This window comes from Euphorbia lathyris, chromosome 5 (genome assembly GCF_963576675.1).
Source record: "Euphorbia lathyris chromosome 5, ddEupLath1.1, whole genome shotgun sequence".
Classification (NCBI taxonomy): Eukaryota; Viridiplantae; Streptophyta; class Magnoliopsida; order Malpighiales; family Euphorbiaceae; genus Euphorbia; species Euphorbia lathyris.
The window spans coordinates 77,386,678-77,402,177 of NC_088914.1; the positions used below are offsets into that span (position 1 = coordinate 77,386,678).

The 15,500-nt window shown below is 36.5% G+C and overlaps 2 protein-coding genes and 1 long non-coding RNA gene across 5 annotated transcripts; 2 read left to right on the forward strand and 1 right to left on the reverse strand.

The window, feature by feature from the left end:
* Nucleotides 1–4,831: 4,831 nt before the first annotated feature.
* LOC136228722 (glutamate receptor 3.2-like) lies at nt 4,832–7,084 on the forward strand. Of its 2 annotated transcripts, XM_066017182.1 has the most exons (5): nt 4,832–5,003; nt 5,119–5,507; nt 5,713–6,022; nt 6,105–6,505; nt 6,587–7,084. In XM_066017182.1, exons 1-5 carry the CDS (start codon nt 4,868–4,870, stop codon nt 6,914–6,916), a joined length of 1,566 nt encoding a protein of 521 aa, XP_065873254.1. In that variant the 5' UTR covers nt 4,832–4,867; the 3' UTR covers nt 6,917–7,084. The 2 variants fall into 2 exon arrangements, with proteins under 2 accessions (XP_065873254.1, XP_065873251.1); XM_066017179.1 differs by having other exon boundaries at nt 4,861–5,507.
* Nucleotides 7,085–7,728: 644 nt separating this feature from the next.
* On the forward strand, nt 7,729–12,662 carry LOC136230120 (glutamate receptor 2.8-like). The gene is made up of 5 exons (XM_066019058.1): nt 7,729–8,050; nt 8,153–9,426; nt 9,659–9,974; nt 11,424–11,821; nt 12,074–12,662. The coding sequence occupies exons 1-5, from the start codon at nt 7,786–7,788 to the stop codon at nt 12,485–12,487; spliced, it is 2,667 nt and encodes an 888-aa protein (XP_065875130.1). The 5' UTR covers nt 7,729–7,785; the 3' UTR covers nt 12,488–12,662.
* Nucleotides 12,663–13,275: 613 nt separating this feature from the next.
* On the reverse strand, nt 13,276–15,500 carry LOC136228843 (uncharacterized). 2 transcript variants are annotated; one of them, XR_010688864.1, is made up of 4 exons: nt 15,136–15,498; nt 14,447–14,676; nt 14,265–14,365; nt 13,276–13,475 (listed from the first exon to the last, which is right to left on the reverse strand). It is a non-coding gene; the product is annotated as an uncharacterized lncRNA (long non-coding RNA). The 2 variants fall into 2 exon arrangements; XR_010688865.1 differs by lacking the exon at nt 13,276–13,475 and adding an exon at nt 13,491–13,997 and having other exon boundaries at nt 15,136–15,500.

Genomic DNA, 15,500 nt, shown 5'->3' on the forward strand with positions numbered 1-15,500 from the left:
TCGAACGGACCACAAAAGTTTAAAGTTTCTCCTGGAAAAAAGGATTATAACTGCCCATCAACTGAAGTATATTGCCAAATTATTTGGCTATGACTTCGAAATTACATACAAGAAAGGCAAGGATAACAGTGCTGCTGATGCACTTTCCAGGGTCCCGGTTGCTGAGCTTGCTACACTCATTGTTTCTACTCCAGTTTGTAGTTTGCTACCTGAGATTGAAGCCAGTTGGGCTCAGGATCCGCACTTACAGAATGTCATTCAGAAATTACAGCAGTTGAACACTCCTAACTTGGGACCATATTCAATGCAAGGGACACTTTTGAGGAGAAAGGGAAGATTGGTGGCGGGCAACGATGGTAAGTTGAAGGATAAACTCCTACAATTGATGCATGATTCAGCTCTTGGGGGCCATTCAGGATGCAAGCTACTTATAAAAGGCTACAACTGCTTTTCTATTGGAAGGGGATGGAGAAGGATGTAAGGAATTATGTCAGGAACTGTATGGTTTGCCAAACTTGTAAACCAGAGAATAATTCTACTCCAGGACTCTTGCAGCCCTTACCAATTCCTGAAAATGTATGGAGTGACATCAGTATGGATTTCATTGAAGGGTTACCTAAGTCGGGGGAAAGGAGGTAATTCTGGTTGTTGTTGATAGATTGAGCAAGTATGCCCATTTCATTGGTTTAAAGCACCCTTACACAACTGCTAGTGTGGCTCAAGAATTCCTTGATTCTGTTTTTAAACTCCATGGACTTCCATCCTCGATAGTAAGTGATAGGGATACTATCTTTGTTAGTCATTTTTGGGAGGAGCTTTTCAAGTTACAGGGAGTGAAATTGTTGAAATCAATTGCTTACCATCCCTATACTGATGGGCAGACTGAAGTGGTAAACAGATGTTTGGAAACTTATCTAAGGTGCATGGCTAATGGGAATCCAACCATGTGGATCAAACGGCTTCCTCTAGCAGAGTGGTGGTATAACACCAACTACCATACTTCAACACAGTTGACACCTTTTGAAGTGGTTTATGGTGTACCCCCTCCAATTCATCTGCCTTATTTTCCAAGAGATTCAGCAATTGAGTCGGTGGATCAATTCATGCAAGATAGGGAAATATTGCTTAAGGTGATGAAGGAACAGCTTTTGAGAGCACAACATCGCATGAAGCAACAAGCAGATTTGCATAGAACTGACAGGGAATTTTCAATTGGAGATGAAGTTTTTGTTAAATTACAGCCTTATAGGCAACAGAGCACAGTATCAATGGTGAATAAAAAACTATCCCCCATGTATTATGGACCATATGTGATTGAAGATAAAATTGGGCAGGTGGCCTATAAGCTCACGTTACCCCCAGGGTCCGCCATACATCCGGTCTTTCATGTCTCACAGCTCAAGAGGAAGGTGTCGACTCAATCTTGCATTTCTAATCAGCTTCCCCATATTCAAGGAGTTGAGGTTGTTCCTGTAGCTGTGCTGGATCGAAAGATGGTGAAGAGAGGGCATCAAGCTGCAACCAAGATTCTGGTTCAATGGTCAGACAAAGCCCCCGAAGATGCAACTTGGGAGTTTGCCTTCGATATCCTAAAGAGGTTTCCAGCTTTTCAGATTGCTGAACCTTGAGGTCAAGGTTCTTAAGGGGGGAAAATTGATATGTGGTATTTTTATTTCTGTCATTTAGCAGCTTTCTTTTATGTTTTGTTATATTTACCTTTTGCAAGCTATAATTCTGTTAGCCACGTGTTTGGCTGAGGTTAGCTCTATTTTGTCATGCCTCACCAGGCAAAACGGCTATTTGTACCAGAGCTGTTATGAGCTCATTTTTATGAAAAGTAATAGCAGCTTTCTCTCTTCTCTCCTTAAGATTCTTCTTCTTTTATCAAATATCTTTTACCAGTATCACACGATTATTACAGTGATCTTTAGCTGGGATAATTCTCTTCGGATGACGGATTTGAGACCAATCTCTTTATGTAACGTTTTATACAAGATCATTGCAAAAATATTGGTCAATAGGTTAAAAATTATCCTTTTTCTTGTGATTTCAAAGAGTAAATCTATTTTTTTCCCTGACAAATCATTAATTGATAGTATGCGATTGGCTTTTGAATATTTGAACCATATGAAAAAAAAATAGACAGGAGAATTAGGGGAGGGTACATTGAAAATTGATATAAGCAAGACCTATTATAGGATGGATTGAGTGCGTTTAAAAAATATAATGGTTAGAATGGGCTTTTGTGATCAATGAATTGATTGGATTATGTTGTGTACCAGTACTGTGTCCTACTCTATTGCTGTGAATTATGATTTTGTCAGCCTGAGGTTACTTGGCCGGGCCCTGCGACAGGATGATCCATTGTCACCTTATCTGTTCATATTGTGTGGTAGGTGTTATCACAACTGATTTCTCAGGCGGAGCGTCAAGGGCTTATCACTGGTTGCCATGTGTGTTCGGGGGCGCCTATTGTTACCCACCTATTTTTTTGCTGATGATAGTTTTCTGTTTTTCAGGGCCACGATTGAGAAAAGCATAAAGGTGGCGAAAGTTTTACACACTTATGCTTTGGCCTCGGGTCAAGCGGTTAATCTTGCCAATCTTGGATTTTTTTAGTTCGAATGTGACGGGCGCGGAGGGGACGAAAATACCAAGAGTTCTGGGAGTCCAAGCAACGATTAACACGGGACGGTACCTGGTTTTTCGATCATTGATTGGACGATTAAAAAAATAATTTTTTGCATTCCTGAAAGAGAGATTGGCAAATAGGTTCAGTAATTGAACTTTCAGGTTCCTTTCAGCTGCAGGGAAATATGTGTTCTTATAGCTACTTTTGTATGATGAGGATCCTCTCCATTATGGAACATTTTTCTCGTCACTTAAGTTCGGATGGTGCGTGCTTCGACTACTCTAGGCTGAAATGGTCATTCATAACTCCTCGCTGGTGGTCTTCTATTGGTCGATGATGGAAGATTGCGCTTCGTGGCCTAGAGTCAATTGAGTTGTTTTCTTCTCTATAGTGATATGGTGGTTGTGGAAGTGGTGATGTTTGCAAGTTTTCGAACCTCAAACAGCCCTTCATGTCGATGCTATGCATTTTCTTCAAGTGCAAATAACTAGTTTTGAACATGATTTTCTTGTTAATTCTGTAATTACTTTATCTAGTAAGTATGAGGTGCATATTAGTTGGTAGCCTCCTGATTTGGGGTGGATTAAAGTCTATAGCGATGACGCGAGTAAATGCAATCCGAGTCTCGCCTCTACTGGGGTCTTCTTCGAGATATGCATGAGATGTGGCTAGAGGGCTTTGCGGTTAATTTTGGAGTGTGTACTACTATGTGTAAGGAGGGACAATCTTTGTAATCATATTATGTAATAGGGAGAGAGTGCTTATAGTGTAGTATGAAACATTGTAACGCCCATTGGCTCTAGGCTTCGACTTGGTATAAGACATACTATAAAGGGGAGTGACATGACACCTTTGGACTTGTCATTAGGTTTTCTTATGTTCTACCATCTCTAGTAGTTGCTCTTGCTACTATAGGATGAGACCTCTTAGATGTATCCTTGATTCTTATATATGAATGAGATCATCCGCGTATTATTCACTCTTGTGTGCCATATGTGTTGCTATAATTGTATGTGAATCTGATGGTTTTACTATATGATTGTATTGTATGTGTGTCCACTATACCTTTGATATGTGGCTTGTATCTAACCTATATGTGTGATTATTGCAGATAGAGTGAATTCTTTCTCTTGGATGGCTTACTTCCAAAGGATCGAGTAAGCATTACACAAGTTCCTTGGGTTGGTCCTATGACATTTGGTATCAGAGTCTAGTTTACGATACTTGGAAAACATTATGGCAAATAATAACTTTGGCATGGGCACCCTTTGAGAGGTGTTTTGAGGATATTGATCTCAAAAAATTTACAGCGGCAATCTTAGAAGATCACAGATAGATTGAAGATCTAGAAAAGGCAATGCTAAAACTCCAGAGGGAAATTGGAGAAGTGAATTTGGTTGGTACCGAAAAAAATAACCTGTGCATTAATAGCCTTGAATATGCAATGTTGAAACTTCTATTTTAAGAATGGAGAGAGATAATAAAATAAAAGTATAGAGAAAAATTCAATGTAGAGATACTAACTTTTGATCTTCTCACATAACCGTTTCTGTTTAAGTTATAAATTAGTAATTACCCTGTAAACATAGAAATAATGTGAATTAACTATCCATGTGATCCATTATATTTTATATAACAAGAAAATATATGGATAATAAATTATTTAACCGCAACCAAAAAATAAATTATTTAACCTGAAAATTAAAACAGCATGAGCTTTGACCTTTCATACAACGAAAAATTCTACAATTGCTATGGAAAAAAAAGCAATGGTTAATTCTACAATTGCTTTAACGAGAAAAAGGAATGTGTACTAACCTTTTTTCTGTTCTAAAGAGATTATCAAAGTATTTGAGACTTTGAGACGTTTTTTCTGGAAAAGAGAAAGAGAAAAGGAAGAGGAGTTTAACATCACAAAGTACAAATGGAGAGCCGCAAGCGTGCCTCTCTTTATCTGACCGAAGATGTCTTTTGAGTTACCAAGGATATTTCGATCTTCTCAGCCAAGTCAGGGGCATTTGTGCCTAAACACAACAATAGCATATTTTAGAACCTTGAGAGCACATGATGTGGTGCACCGCAAATCACACTATCAAACCACCACAAATCTACACCATCCAATCAAAGCACCTTATTATTCTATATGTCACTGTCTTTCTTGTCCTTTAATTCCTTAGTGTAATTGCATTACTTGTACAGCAAATCTAAGAACAAGTTCTAAAGTTATTGAAATCAATGAGAATCAAATCAGTAAAAAGTGTTTACCCTTTTTACCTCATCCATTCTCTTAAGTTCTGTACTCGAAAACTAGTTGATGCTGGTTCATTGCTTAATGGAGAAAAAGGAATGGGTTGTGTTTCTGCAATTGGTTGTGAGTTTTTTAAATTTGTTATTATTACTCTTATCAATCTCAACCATTTTAAAGGTCAAAGATGAAGTCAATGCCTTGAAACTGAAAGATTTTGCTTGTTCTGCTGGCGTACCAGACACTCCTCTCCATGGCTCGCATGCACCGCCTTTAAATCTCCACACAGTATCCAAGGATTCAAATACTTTGTTGAATCATACACATGGTTTTGAAGTAAATATGGTGAATTCTAGTTCATTAGATTCATCGATGAAATTTGCAAATTATATGAATAAGGACTCTGGATTCAGGAAAACAAAGCGGAGAAACAACAGGTTGAAGATTGCTGTGCCGATGAAATCAAGCTTCAAGCAATTTGTGGAAGTAAGCGATGATGAGAAACGCATTAATGGGTTTTCAATTGATGTCTTTCGAGCAGCTCTTCGCCTCCTGCCAAACAAATTTATCTACCAGATGGTTCCCTTTAATGGTTCTTCTGATGATTTGCTTAAGAAAGTTGCCCTCAAGGTCAGTTTTTCTTACTATCGTTTTCTTTCTCATTTCACAACACGAAACCCTTGTTTGGAAACCTCAATTTTGATGGATTTTGAAGGAACTTTCAATTCTGTTTGTCCTGATATCCATTGTTTGGAAGAAATTAAAGATATATGCAGTTAGTAGCACTTTTTTGGGAGATTATAATGCTGATTAGGGTGTTTTTTATTTGTGGAAGACTTTTGATGCAGCTGTTGGTGATATAATGATAAAAGCTGAAGGATTTCAATTCTTGGAATTCTCACATCCATATGTAGAAGCAGGACTAGCCAGGGTGGTGAAAACTAGAGTAGATAAATCACAGCCATGGTTGCTTTTTACCCTTTTTACTCCAGGGATGTGGTTTTCCATGGCAGGCATGAGCCTTTTCACCGGTTTTGTTGTCTGGTTTATTGAACACCAAAACAATGAAGAGCTTAATGAATCACCTGCAAGATCAATATCAACTGTTCTATGGATTTCCCTTGCAACACTTTATTTGGGGCATAGTAAGTAAGATAGCTTATATATTTGGAGCATAGGAACTTGTGATTCTTTCACTACATAAGTTATATTGTTTCCAATTTTCAGGAGAAACTCGGAATAATAGTTTGTCTCATTTTGTGCTCGGGCCATGGTTGTTGCTGATGCTAGTTGTTTCTGCTACATTCACGTCAAGCCTCACGTCCCTATTAACCAACTCCGGTGCTGCTCCATCTCTAGCAATGGATGTTAATGAGCTGAAGAGGTCGAATGCCATTGTCGGTAGCAATGGAAATTTGTTTGTTGATCAGTATCTAGTGGAAGTCTTAGGGTTCAAGCCAAGGAATATAAGAAGCATGTCTTCTAGTAATGAATATGCAAAGGCTTTATCAGCTGGAGATATTAAGGCTGCTTTCATTTTAACGCCTTATGCTAAAGTTTTTCTTGCAGAATACTGCAGAGGCTTTGCTGTTGCAGGTCCTACCTACAAGCTAGGCGGATTCGGCTTTGTAAATTGACTCTCTAGACTTCACTCTTCTTTTTAAACCTGTGGTTTTGTTGTTTATTTATTATGTTGTATGCAATTGCAGGTGTTTCAGAAGGGATCTGCATTGGCACTAGGCATGTCACAGGCAATTCTAAGGCTGAGTGAAAGTGGGGAACTCCAAATGATGGAAGAAAGAATGCTTTCCTCATTCACTTGCTCAGTTTCAGCATCTCATGCTAAAAAGACTCAAAGTTTAGGAGCAGAACCATTTTTAGGATTGTTCATTATCTCAGGTTGTGCTTCTGCAATTGCACTATTAATCGCATTGTTTCGTCAGTTGAAAAGCGAATCAGGACCAATAGGGGGAAGATTTTGGAGTAGTCTATTTATTCTTTTCTCTCTTTTCCAAAGAAAAATCAGTACCAGCAGATGACTTATTGCAGACTCTGCATCATTCTAGTAATAGTGACGAAAATTAGTACCGTGTTGTATTCTCTCGTGTATACACGGATATGTATATAGAAAAGTGGCTTCTTATGTTATGCTTAATACTTGTATTGAACCAGGTTTGAAGTATTCTATTTGATAAATTTTGGTAACATATTATATTTTAAATTATAAAATAATCAATATATGAAATATATTATAGTATTTTGTAGCTCACCAAGAAGTTCTAGGTGAAACTTTGAATTCTTCCTTGATGGTTTTACTGGTTTTCCAAACTTTTTGCTTTGGGAGTAGTTAAATTAAATAGACAAGGAGAATAAGAGATTAATTACATTCATGGTCTTCGAAATGATCAGAAATAGAATAACATTGTCATAACACTTAAATTTTTAACGAGAAACTCCTTGCCGTTTTATTTTTGTTTCTTCTGTTGTGTTTTTGATCGGAAATTAATTAACTCAGTTGCCGGAGATGTCACATAGGTCTTTTAAGTCAATACTCTTTTCAATTTTCAACACGGTTAAAATTGGTTGATCCACGTGGTACCTCCGACAAATATAGACCGATAAAAAGGACAACAGAAGAAACAAGGATTCCTTAATTGTGTAACATTGCAATACTGATGAAGAAAAAGTCTTGTATGATTCCGTTCACATTAAAAGAAAAATATCAATTTGGTTGACATTGTAAATGACCTTGATAAAGCAATAACATTTCCTTACCATCTTCGTTTGACTTTTGGTACAGGTTTTCTAGGAAAGTAGGAAGAAGTTGTCTTGTCTCAAGTTTCAACGAACCCCCATTGAAAATTTTATATGTATATCAGAAGAAAATTCAGTTTGATATGCCAAAATAATGGCTTGTTTGGTTGCATTCCTTATCTCCATACTTGTATTCTCTGCAAACTTCACATTCTCAGATGGCGTTCATATGAAAAATCATGAAGGAAACAATTCCATTACCAATATTGGGGGAGTCGTTGACTCGAGCTCCCGAGTCGGTAGAGAAGAGAAGATCGCCATGGATATTGCTGCTCAAGATTTTTACAACTCAACAGGCAATAATCTGTCTCTGCATACTCTAGACTTGTCAATGAACTCTGCTCCACCTGCTTTTGCAGGTATACATTCAATCTTCAATTCTTACAATGTTTCTTTCCTACTGATTCAAGATCATAAATTCATGATCATAGATTCCTGAAATTTTGTGATGTTAAATGCAGCAAGTAATTTCATCCAGGACCAAAAGTTGCAAGCCATAGTTGGAGCATTGACATGGCAGGAAGCTGTATTAGTTGCTGAAACAAAGAAAGTACCTATACTTTCTTTAGCACCAGCACCGTCTTTAATCATGCCGAAAAATGAACTGCCTGTGATCAACATGTTCGACGATCTATCTGTTCGTATCCATCTGATATCTGCTGTTGTTGCTTCCTTCAAATGGCGAAAGGTGATTGCTTTATACGAAGAGACGAATCCATACACGAGCAATTTAGGCATCATCACTCTCCTATCTACTTCGCTGCGTGATCATGGTATAGAGCTTGAAGACTACTCTGCCTTTCCAGCAGTGTCTTCGCTTTCGCAACCGAACATGTTCATCCATAAAGAATTGGATAAGCTGAAGGGTAAACAAAGCAAGGTGTTTATACTTGTTCAATCTTCATTAACTTTAACTACACTATTGTTTGAACAGGCTAAGGAAATGGGAATGTTGGAGAAAGGTTATGTTTGGATTATGGCAGATGGGACTGCTCCTCTTATTGATTCATTTAGCTCGTCGATGCTTGCATCGATGCAAGGAGTAGTCGGATGTAAGACTCACTACTCGGACACCTCTCCTTCATTCAAAGAATTTGAACTCAAATTTCTGAGGAAATTCCAAGCTGAATATCCTAAAGAAATGAATCCTTATCCTAGTTCATACGCGATTCGAGCATATGATTCGATTTTGACTATTGCTAAGATGTTACAAAGCAGGAACAACTCAGAAACGTTATTACAACATATCCTGTCAAGTGACTTTGAGGGTTTGAGTGGCAGAATACACTTCAAGAACAACAAATTGGCAAACGTGCCTGCTTTTCGGATTTTCAATATAGTTAGTAATAGCTATAGAGAGTTCGGATTCTGGTCTCAGGAATATGGTTTCACAACGAAACCTGTCGAGAATAGTAAAGGAGAACGCAAGAATTTGACAGTTGAAGAAGCGCTAGGCACGGTATATTGGCCAGGTGGAACAACTTCTGTACCAAATGGCTTGGTGGAAACTGAAACCGAAGCCAATAAACAGGTGAGGATTGCAGTGCCAGCAAGCTCCATGTTCACACAATTTACGAAAGTGATCCACGATGTTAACCAAAACGTAACATACATTGGCGGATTTTCAGTTCGTGTTTTCGAGGCTGCTGTAAGATATCTGCAGTACCCTTTAATTTACAACTTGGTTCCATTCTATGGATCTCATGATGACATGATAAAGCAAGTTTCTTTAAATGTAAGTATACTATTCACTTCTCTTATACTCCCTCATATGCTGTCTTTAGCACATCTATATGATTAGCAGGGGCGGAGCCAGCACAGGGCTGGGGGCCAGAGCCCCCCGGCCACCGGCTCCGCCCTTGAGTACCGGTAAATTTGTCCCTGTAGCCCCTAAAATTAAAATTTAAAGGTAGATGAGCTAAATTTCTGGCTCTGCCACTGATGATTAGGCCTTTTTTTCTTCGCAGATTTTCGATGCAGCTATTGGAGATATTCTGATAACAGCAAACAGGAAACAGCCTGTAGAGTTCTCACAGCCTTATATTGAAGCAAACCTTGTGATGATCGTAACGAAGACGAAATCGGATACATGGAAACAGTCTTGGATGTTCTTGAAACCCTTTAGCAAAGGAATGTGGCTTTTAATGGCAGCTATGACTGTGTCCACAGGTTTTGTTGTTTGGGCACTTGAGCATAGAATGAACGCTGATTTTCGCGGTCCACCAAATAGACAGGTCGGAACATCCCTATGGTTCGCTTTCTCAACAGTTTTGTTTGCACATAGTAAGTTAACTAATTACTCCGTCTAATGTTGATTAGCTTAATTTAGTGGTGTGAAATCGGGTAAATGGGTTGACCTAACTCATTTAATAAATGGGTCAACTCAACCCATTTAGTAGATGAGTTGAGACAATCTATTTATATATAGATCAATACGATTCAATCCATTTATTAAATGGGTTACATGGGTTGACATATTTAACCCAATTAACAAAATCTTATTAAAAATTAGAAAAAAAAAAAAAAATACATAAAAGTATAAAAACGGAAAAAACTTTATAATTAGAATGGAATTTTAAAAGTTTGGAATTCTAGAAATCTATAGTTCTAGATTCTAAAATTCTAGAAAATACTAGAATTCCAAAAAATATTGGAATTCCATAAAATATCGGAATTCTACAAATCTAGAATTCTAGATTTTGGAATTCCAGAATTCTAAAATTTAAGAAAATACTGGAAGACCAGATTTTGGAATTTCAGAATTCTGAAATTCCAGAATTCTGAAATTCTAGAATCTGGAATTTCAAAAAATATTGAAATTCATTTTAGTATTTCTGGAATTCTAGGAAATTCTGGAATTCCAGAATTCGAAAATTCAAAAAGTTCAGAAAATACTGGAATTCTGAAATTTTAGAATTCTAAAATTTCAAAAAATACTGAGGTTCTAGGTTCTGCAATTCTAGAATTCTAGAATTCTAGACTTTGGAATTCCAGAATTTTGGATTTCTCTAAAATTCTAGAATTTTAGATTTTGCCGTTCCAGGATTCTGGAATTTCAGAAAATACTAGAATTCTAGTATATTCTAGAATTTCAGAAAATACCGAAATTCTAGTATTTTCATGAATTCTAGAAATACTGGAATTTTATAATTTCGGAATTCCAGTTTATGGAACAAAAAAATAATCGGAGTGGGAGGAAAATACTCTTGTATTTTAACGGTGTTAAGAGATTTGTCGTGAATTTGCTAACTACAGAAACCACAACGCTATTTTTGGGACAAGAAAAAACCACAACGCTATTTTTGGGACTAGAAAAAACCACAGATACAATCTGTGAAAACGTAAAACCATAGAATTTTTTTTTAACTTAACCATTGATTTTATCAGCTTAAAGTTTTAGATAAATTCACGTTTCTATTTTTCACCTTTTTACGTTTCCCATTTTTCATGTTTTTCACGCTTTTCCAATTTTTATGTTTTTTTTTGTTAATGTCTTACAAATTATTAAATGGGTTAATAGATCAACTCAACTAATTCACAACCCAATCCATTTATTATATGGGTTAGATGGGTTGACCCATTCATGACCCAACTTATAAATAGATCAACGTAACCCATTTCTTCTATGGGTTAAGTGGTCATTAAATGTATTATGATCCATTTTGACACCTCCAACTTAATTCACATTTGTTAATCTAATCTAATCTAATCACATCATCTTTTGCTTTGCAGGAGAATCAATCAGGAGTCAATGGACCCGTTTAGTGCTTGCACCATGGTTATTCCTCATCTTAATTATCACCTCTACTTATACAGCAAATCTTTCCTCAATCCTGACAAATCCAAAACTTGAACCATCCGAAACGGACATAGGTTCGCTCAAGGCAACAAATGCTACTGTTGGTTGTGATGGAAATTCCTTCATTATATGGTACTTAAAAGAAGTTCTGGATTTCAAGGAAAATAACATCAAGATCATATCTTCACCCGAAGACCTCGCGAAATCTCTATCAAATGGAGATATCAGAGCAGCCTTTATGTTATCTCCTCATGCTAGAGCTTTCCTGTCAGAATATTGCCAAGGATTCACCATTTCAGGACCAACATTTAAGCTCAGCGGTTTTGGCTATGTAATATCATCAATACCAGTAGTGCTGACCTGGACCTTGAATGATCAAATTACGGTTACATCCAAGCTTATTAAAATCCTGTGGTGGAGATTCAAACCATCCTAAGGCTTACAATTTAATAAGCTTGGATCTAACAGTTTGGTCATTCAGGGTCAGGTGAGCACTACTGTCATCAATACTCTTCTATGTGTTCGGTTTCACCTGCTATACTTGTGATCATATGATTCATATATATCCTTTTACTTTCATCAGGTTTTTCCAAGACATTCTGCATTGGCTTTGGACATATCAGAGGCTATTATATACTTAAAACAAAGTGGAGAACTTCATCAATTAGAGGAAGAAAAGCTTTCATACTCCAAATGCTTAACTTCAGCTTCTAATACTGAAGATCAAAGCTTAGGAATAGCTCCTTTTGCAGGCTTGTTCATCATCTCAGGATGTGTTTCGGTGGTCGGATTGATCGTTGCTGTGATTCGCCAATTGCGAACGCATTGGGAAAAATTCACATTCTTCCAGACAATGTGGTTGTGTAGAGGTCTCTGGCTGTGGATTGCAGCTTTTTTAACACCAAATAAAGCAAAAGCTGAGATTGAATTATCCATAGAGAGCTGTGAGCCTCCGAGAAAAATCAATGACTATCCGGAAGAGCTAGTGATAGGATAAGGCCTGTTGGAAACAATGTATGTACGTATGATAATTTTAAATTTCTTGATTTGTTTATCGAGTTAGATAGGAAATAAGATTGAATTTAATGACTTTATTGAAACTGTTTGAAGCATGTTAAGTACTAAAAAGAATGGAAATGGTTAATTTTCCAGAAAACCATATCTTTGATATGTTTGGAAAGTAGGAAGTAACTTATTTGTTTTGTATTCCTTCCTCCTTCAATCTTTTTTTTTTCTTTGATCTTCTTTAATGATTTTAGAGATTTTAAATCATAATTTTATAAGTAAAACTAAATAAAATATAAATTTTAGTCTAATTATTTGTTTGGTTGACCTGTTAGTTGATAGTAGTTGTTACTGTTAATTGTTTACTATTGTTTTCACTACAAGAAAATACTTGTTTACAGACGGAAAATTCCGTCAGAAACATCAAAATTCCGCCAGTAAAACAAAATTTTGACGGAATCCTGACGGAATAGAAAACGTTAAGTAAACACACATCAGTAAATAATTTTGACGGAATGCTGACGGAAATTATTTTACCAAACACCTGACGGAATTATCCGTCAATACATTTCAACGTTTTTCCTGACCCATCATATCCGTCAAAATTTGTTGACGCTTTTACTGACGTTTAAACCGTCAATAACTCTGAATATCAACAAACTGTTTTCCATCCGTTAATAATACAAACAACATTCCATAAATAAATGTTAAATGAGATTTTTTAATAAATAATATTTTATTATAATTAATATTCGTAAAATTAAATGTACACAAACATAATACAAACTAAAATTAGAATATATAAATCATTATAAATCCAAAAATAGTTGTACAATTACAAAAATAATGAAACTAACTAGATTATAATAACCTAAAAAGTCCTACATTCTACACAAAATGTCCAAAAGATGCACCATTCATCAACTACTAAAATATATGTTGATATAATTTGATGATGCTCCTTAACTGTAAATAACTACCTGTTAAGAAAGATAAACAAATAAATTATTAATTAATGGAAAAGCATAGAACACATAATTTGGAAAAGAACTTAAATACGTACGAACAAACCTCCTAACACTACTCCAATCCTATTAGTCCAGCTTGGTTATCATTATCAGACAACTAATAGAAGGCTGAATTTCTATTATAATTCCTAAACCTTTCAAGTTATGTTTGTCACCTCATCAAATAATATGATATGTCTAAAGGTGGAACAACATTAACAGGAAAGTTCTCCAATAGTGATAAAAGCATGCTACACAATAGAAAAAGAATACTTATGCATGAAAAACCCAAACCAAATTGCATATTGTGCCAATACAATCCAAGACAGGCTATAGTATGATGTTTGATTAGGAGAAACTAGTTCCAACTTGAACATAAAATGGAAGGTAATATGCTAAAATTCGTTATGCTCCTCTTCGCCCCCTGCCCCGAAACTGACACACAACACAGGGCCCATTCGCTTCACATGTGGGAAGCAAATTCCAAATGTTGACCTGTTTCATCAAAAATGATTTTGCTTCAAGGTTCGTCCATGGAGGGTGAGTCAGGGCCTAAGATCAGGCCGAAAGGCGTAGTCGGGGAGGGATTTCCAAGTCGGTTCAAATGTTACTATTTTCAAATTGATTGTTAGAAGTTTGCTGATCTGTTCTGATAGATCAAAAGAGCAGGCATAGATAGAGAGAGAATCTAGAAAAAGAACATTCTAATACATAGACTCAATGAACACATGAACAAGATAGTATAATAAGGCATAGAAGTACCTCCTCCCTCATCTTGAATCCATAGGCTCAATGAACACATGAACAAGCTAGTATACTAAGGCTTAGAAGGTACCTCCTCCGTCATCTCGAATCCAAGTGCCCTGATAGATGAAAATTTAGTTACAATGTTTTTCAACACTAAGAAAGTTAATTCAAGCAAATGTGATAAGATATATTCCTACCTCATGGCAACATTCAGCTCATTGGCATCAATAGTGCCTGAACAACAACACAACAACTGAAAAAAAAATCAAGTGGATAATCAAAACAAATAAGGAACAAATATTTTGAGTACCGGAGCCATCTGTATCTAATAGTTCAAACGCTTCCTTAATTTCTTGTCTCTTCTGTTGAGTTAAAACATTTTGACGGCCTCTGTATTTTTGTTCCCTTCAGTTTAACTAAAGGCGTTCTGCCAGGAAAAATTAAAAATCAAGACATTGACACTGTAGAAAATTTCATGAAATAAATAATATCATACAGAAAATGCTTAACTTCAGCAGCAATTTTAAACAATGATTTGTGAACTAGAATTAACTTCCAATATCCAAGGATGGTTAACAATAAAGTAATCGTTGCTTAGTTAAAAATAAACTAATTCTTCTAAATTTTCAACACCAAGCAATAAGTTTAATCACGCTAAATTCAAACCTAGAATGAGCAGATATAATCTGACAAGTAACCATTCAACGGTGATATGATAGTTAGACGAAAAAATCAAACTGATTCTTTCCACAACAACTGGATCTAAAATTCTAGCTGCATAATAAGATAGTCATATTACTCCAAGCTAAGCACCACCGATTAATTAGTAACTATACATTATTATAGCAAAACAACGACTAATTGGCAACTACGAACTATGAATTACCTCATTGAAATACCGAGCAGGGTTAGTTGGACAAACCGACTCCACAAGGCCATGGGTTTCTAGATGAACCCACTTGAGACGGAGAGGAAACAACGGTGTGGAGGCGGACCAGCAACCCATCGAAATACTGAGCAGGGTCAGTTGGAGCCATCTCTCCTCTTTGTGGAGGCGATGTGGAAATGGCTGTGTGGAGACGATTCTAAAACTTAGAAAACACTGATGCCGACGTTTCGTCTGGAAGAAGAATAAGAAGAAAAGGTTACGGTTGAGAGAGGATATGCGTTTTCTGTTCTACGAAGAAAAAAGAGAGGAGGCTGTGAGCTAAAAAGGTTGTATATACGACGTACCCCCTCATCTACCCGAGG

What these genes read in the sequence shown, in the direction of transcription:
- LOC136230120 (XM_066019058.1), top strand. Translation starts at nt 7,786, where the DNA reads ATGGCTTGTTTGGTTGCATTCCTTATCTCCATACTTGTATTCTCTGCA. An exon ending in AACAGTTTTGTTTGCACATA is followed by an intron (nt 9,975 to 11,423) that starts GTAAGTTAACTA and finishes TTTGCTTTGCAG; the next exon opens with GAGAATCAATCAGGAGTCAA. An exon ending in AGCTCAGCGGTTTTGGCTAT is followed by an intron (nt 11,822 to 12,073) that starts GTAATATCATCA and finishes TACTTTCATCAG; the next exon opens with GTTTTTCCAAGACATTCTGC.
- LOC136228722 (XM_066017179.1), top strand. Translation starts at nt 4,947, where the DNA reads ATGCTGGTTCATTGCTTAATGGAGAAAAAGGAATGGGTTGTGTTTCTG. An exon ending in AACACTTTATTTGGGGCATA is followed by an intron (nt 6,023 to 6,104) that starts GTAAGTAAGATA and finishes TCCAATTTTCAG; the next exon opens with GAGAAACTCGGAATAATAGT. An exon ending in AGCTAGGCGGATTCGGCTTT is followed by an intron (nt 6,506 to 6,586) that starts GTAAATTGACTC and finishes ATGCAATTGCAG; the next exon opens with GTGTTTCAGAAGGGATCTGC.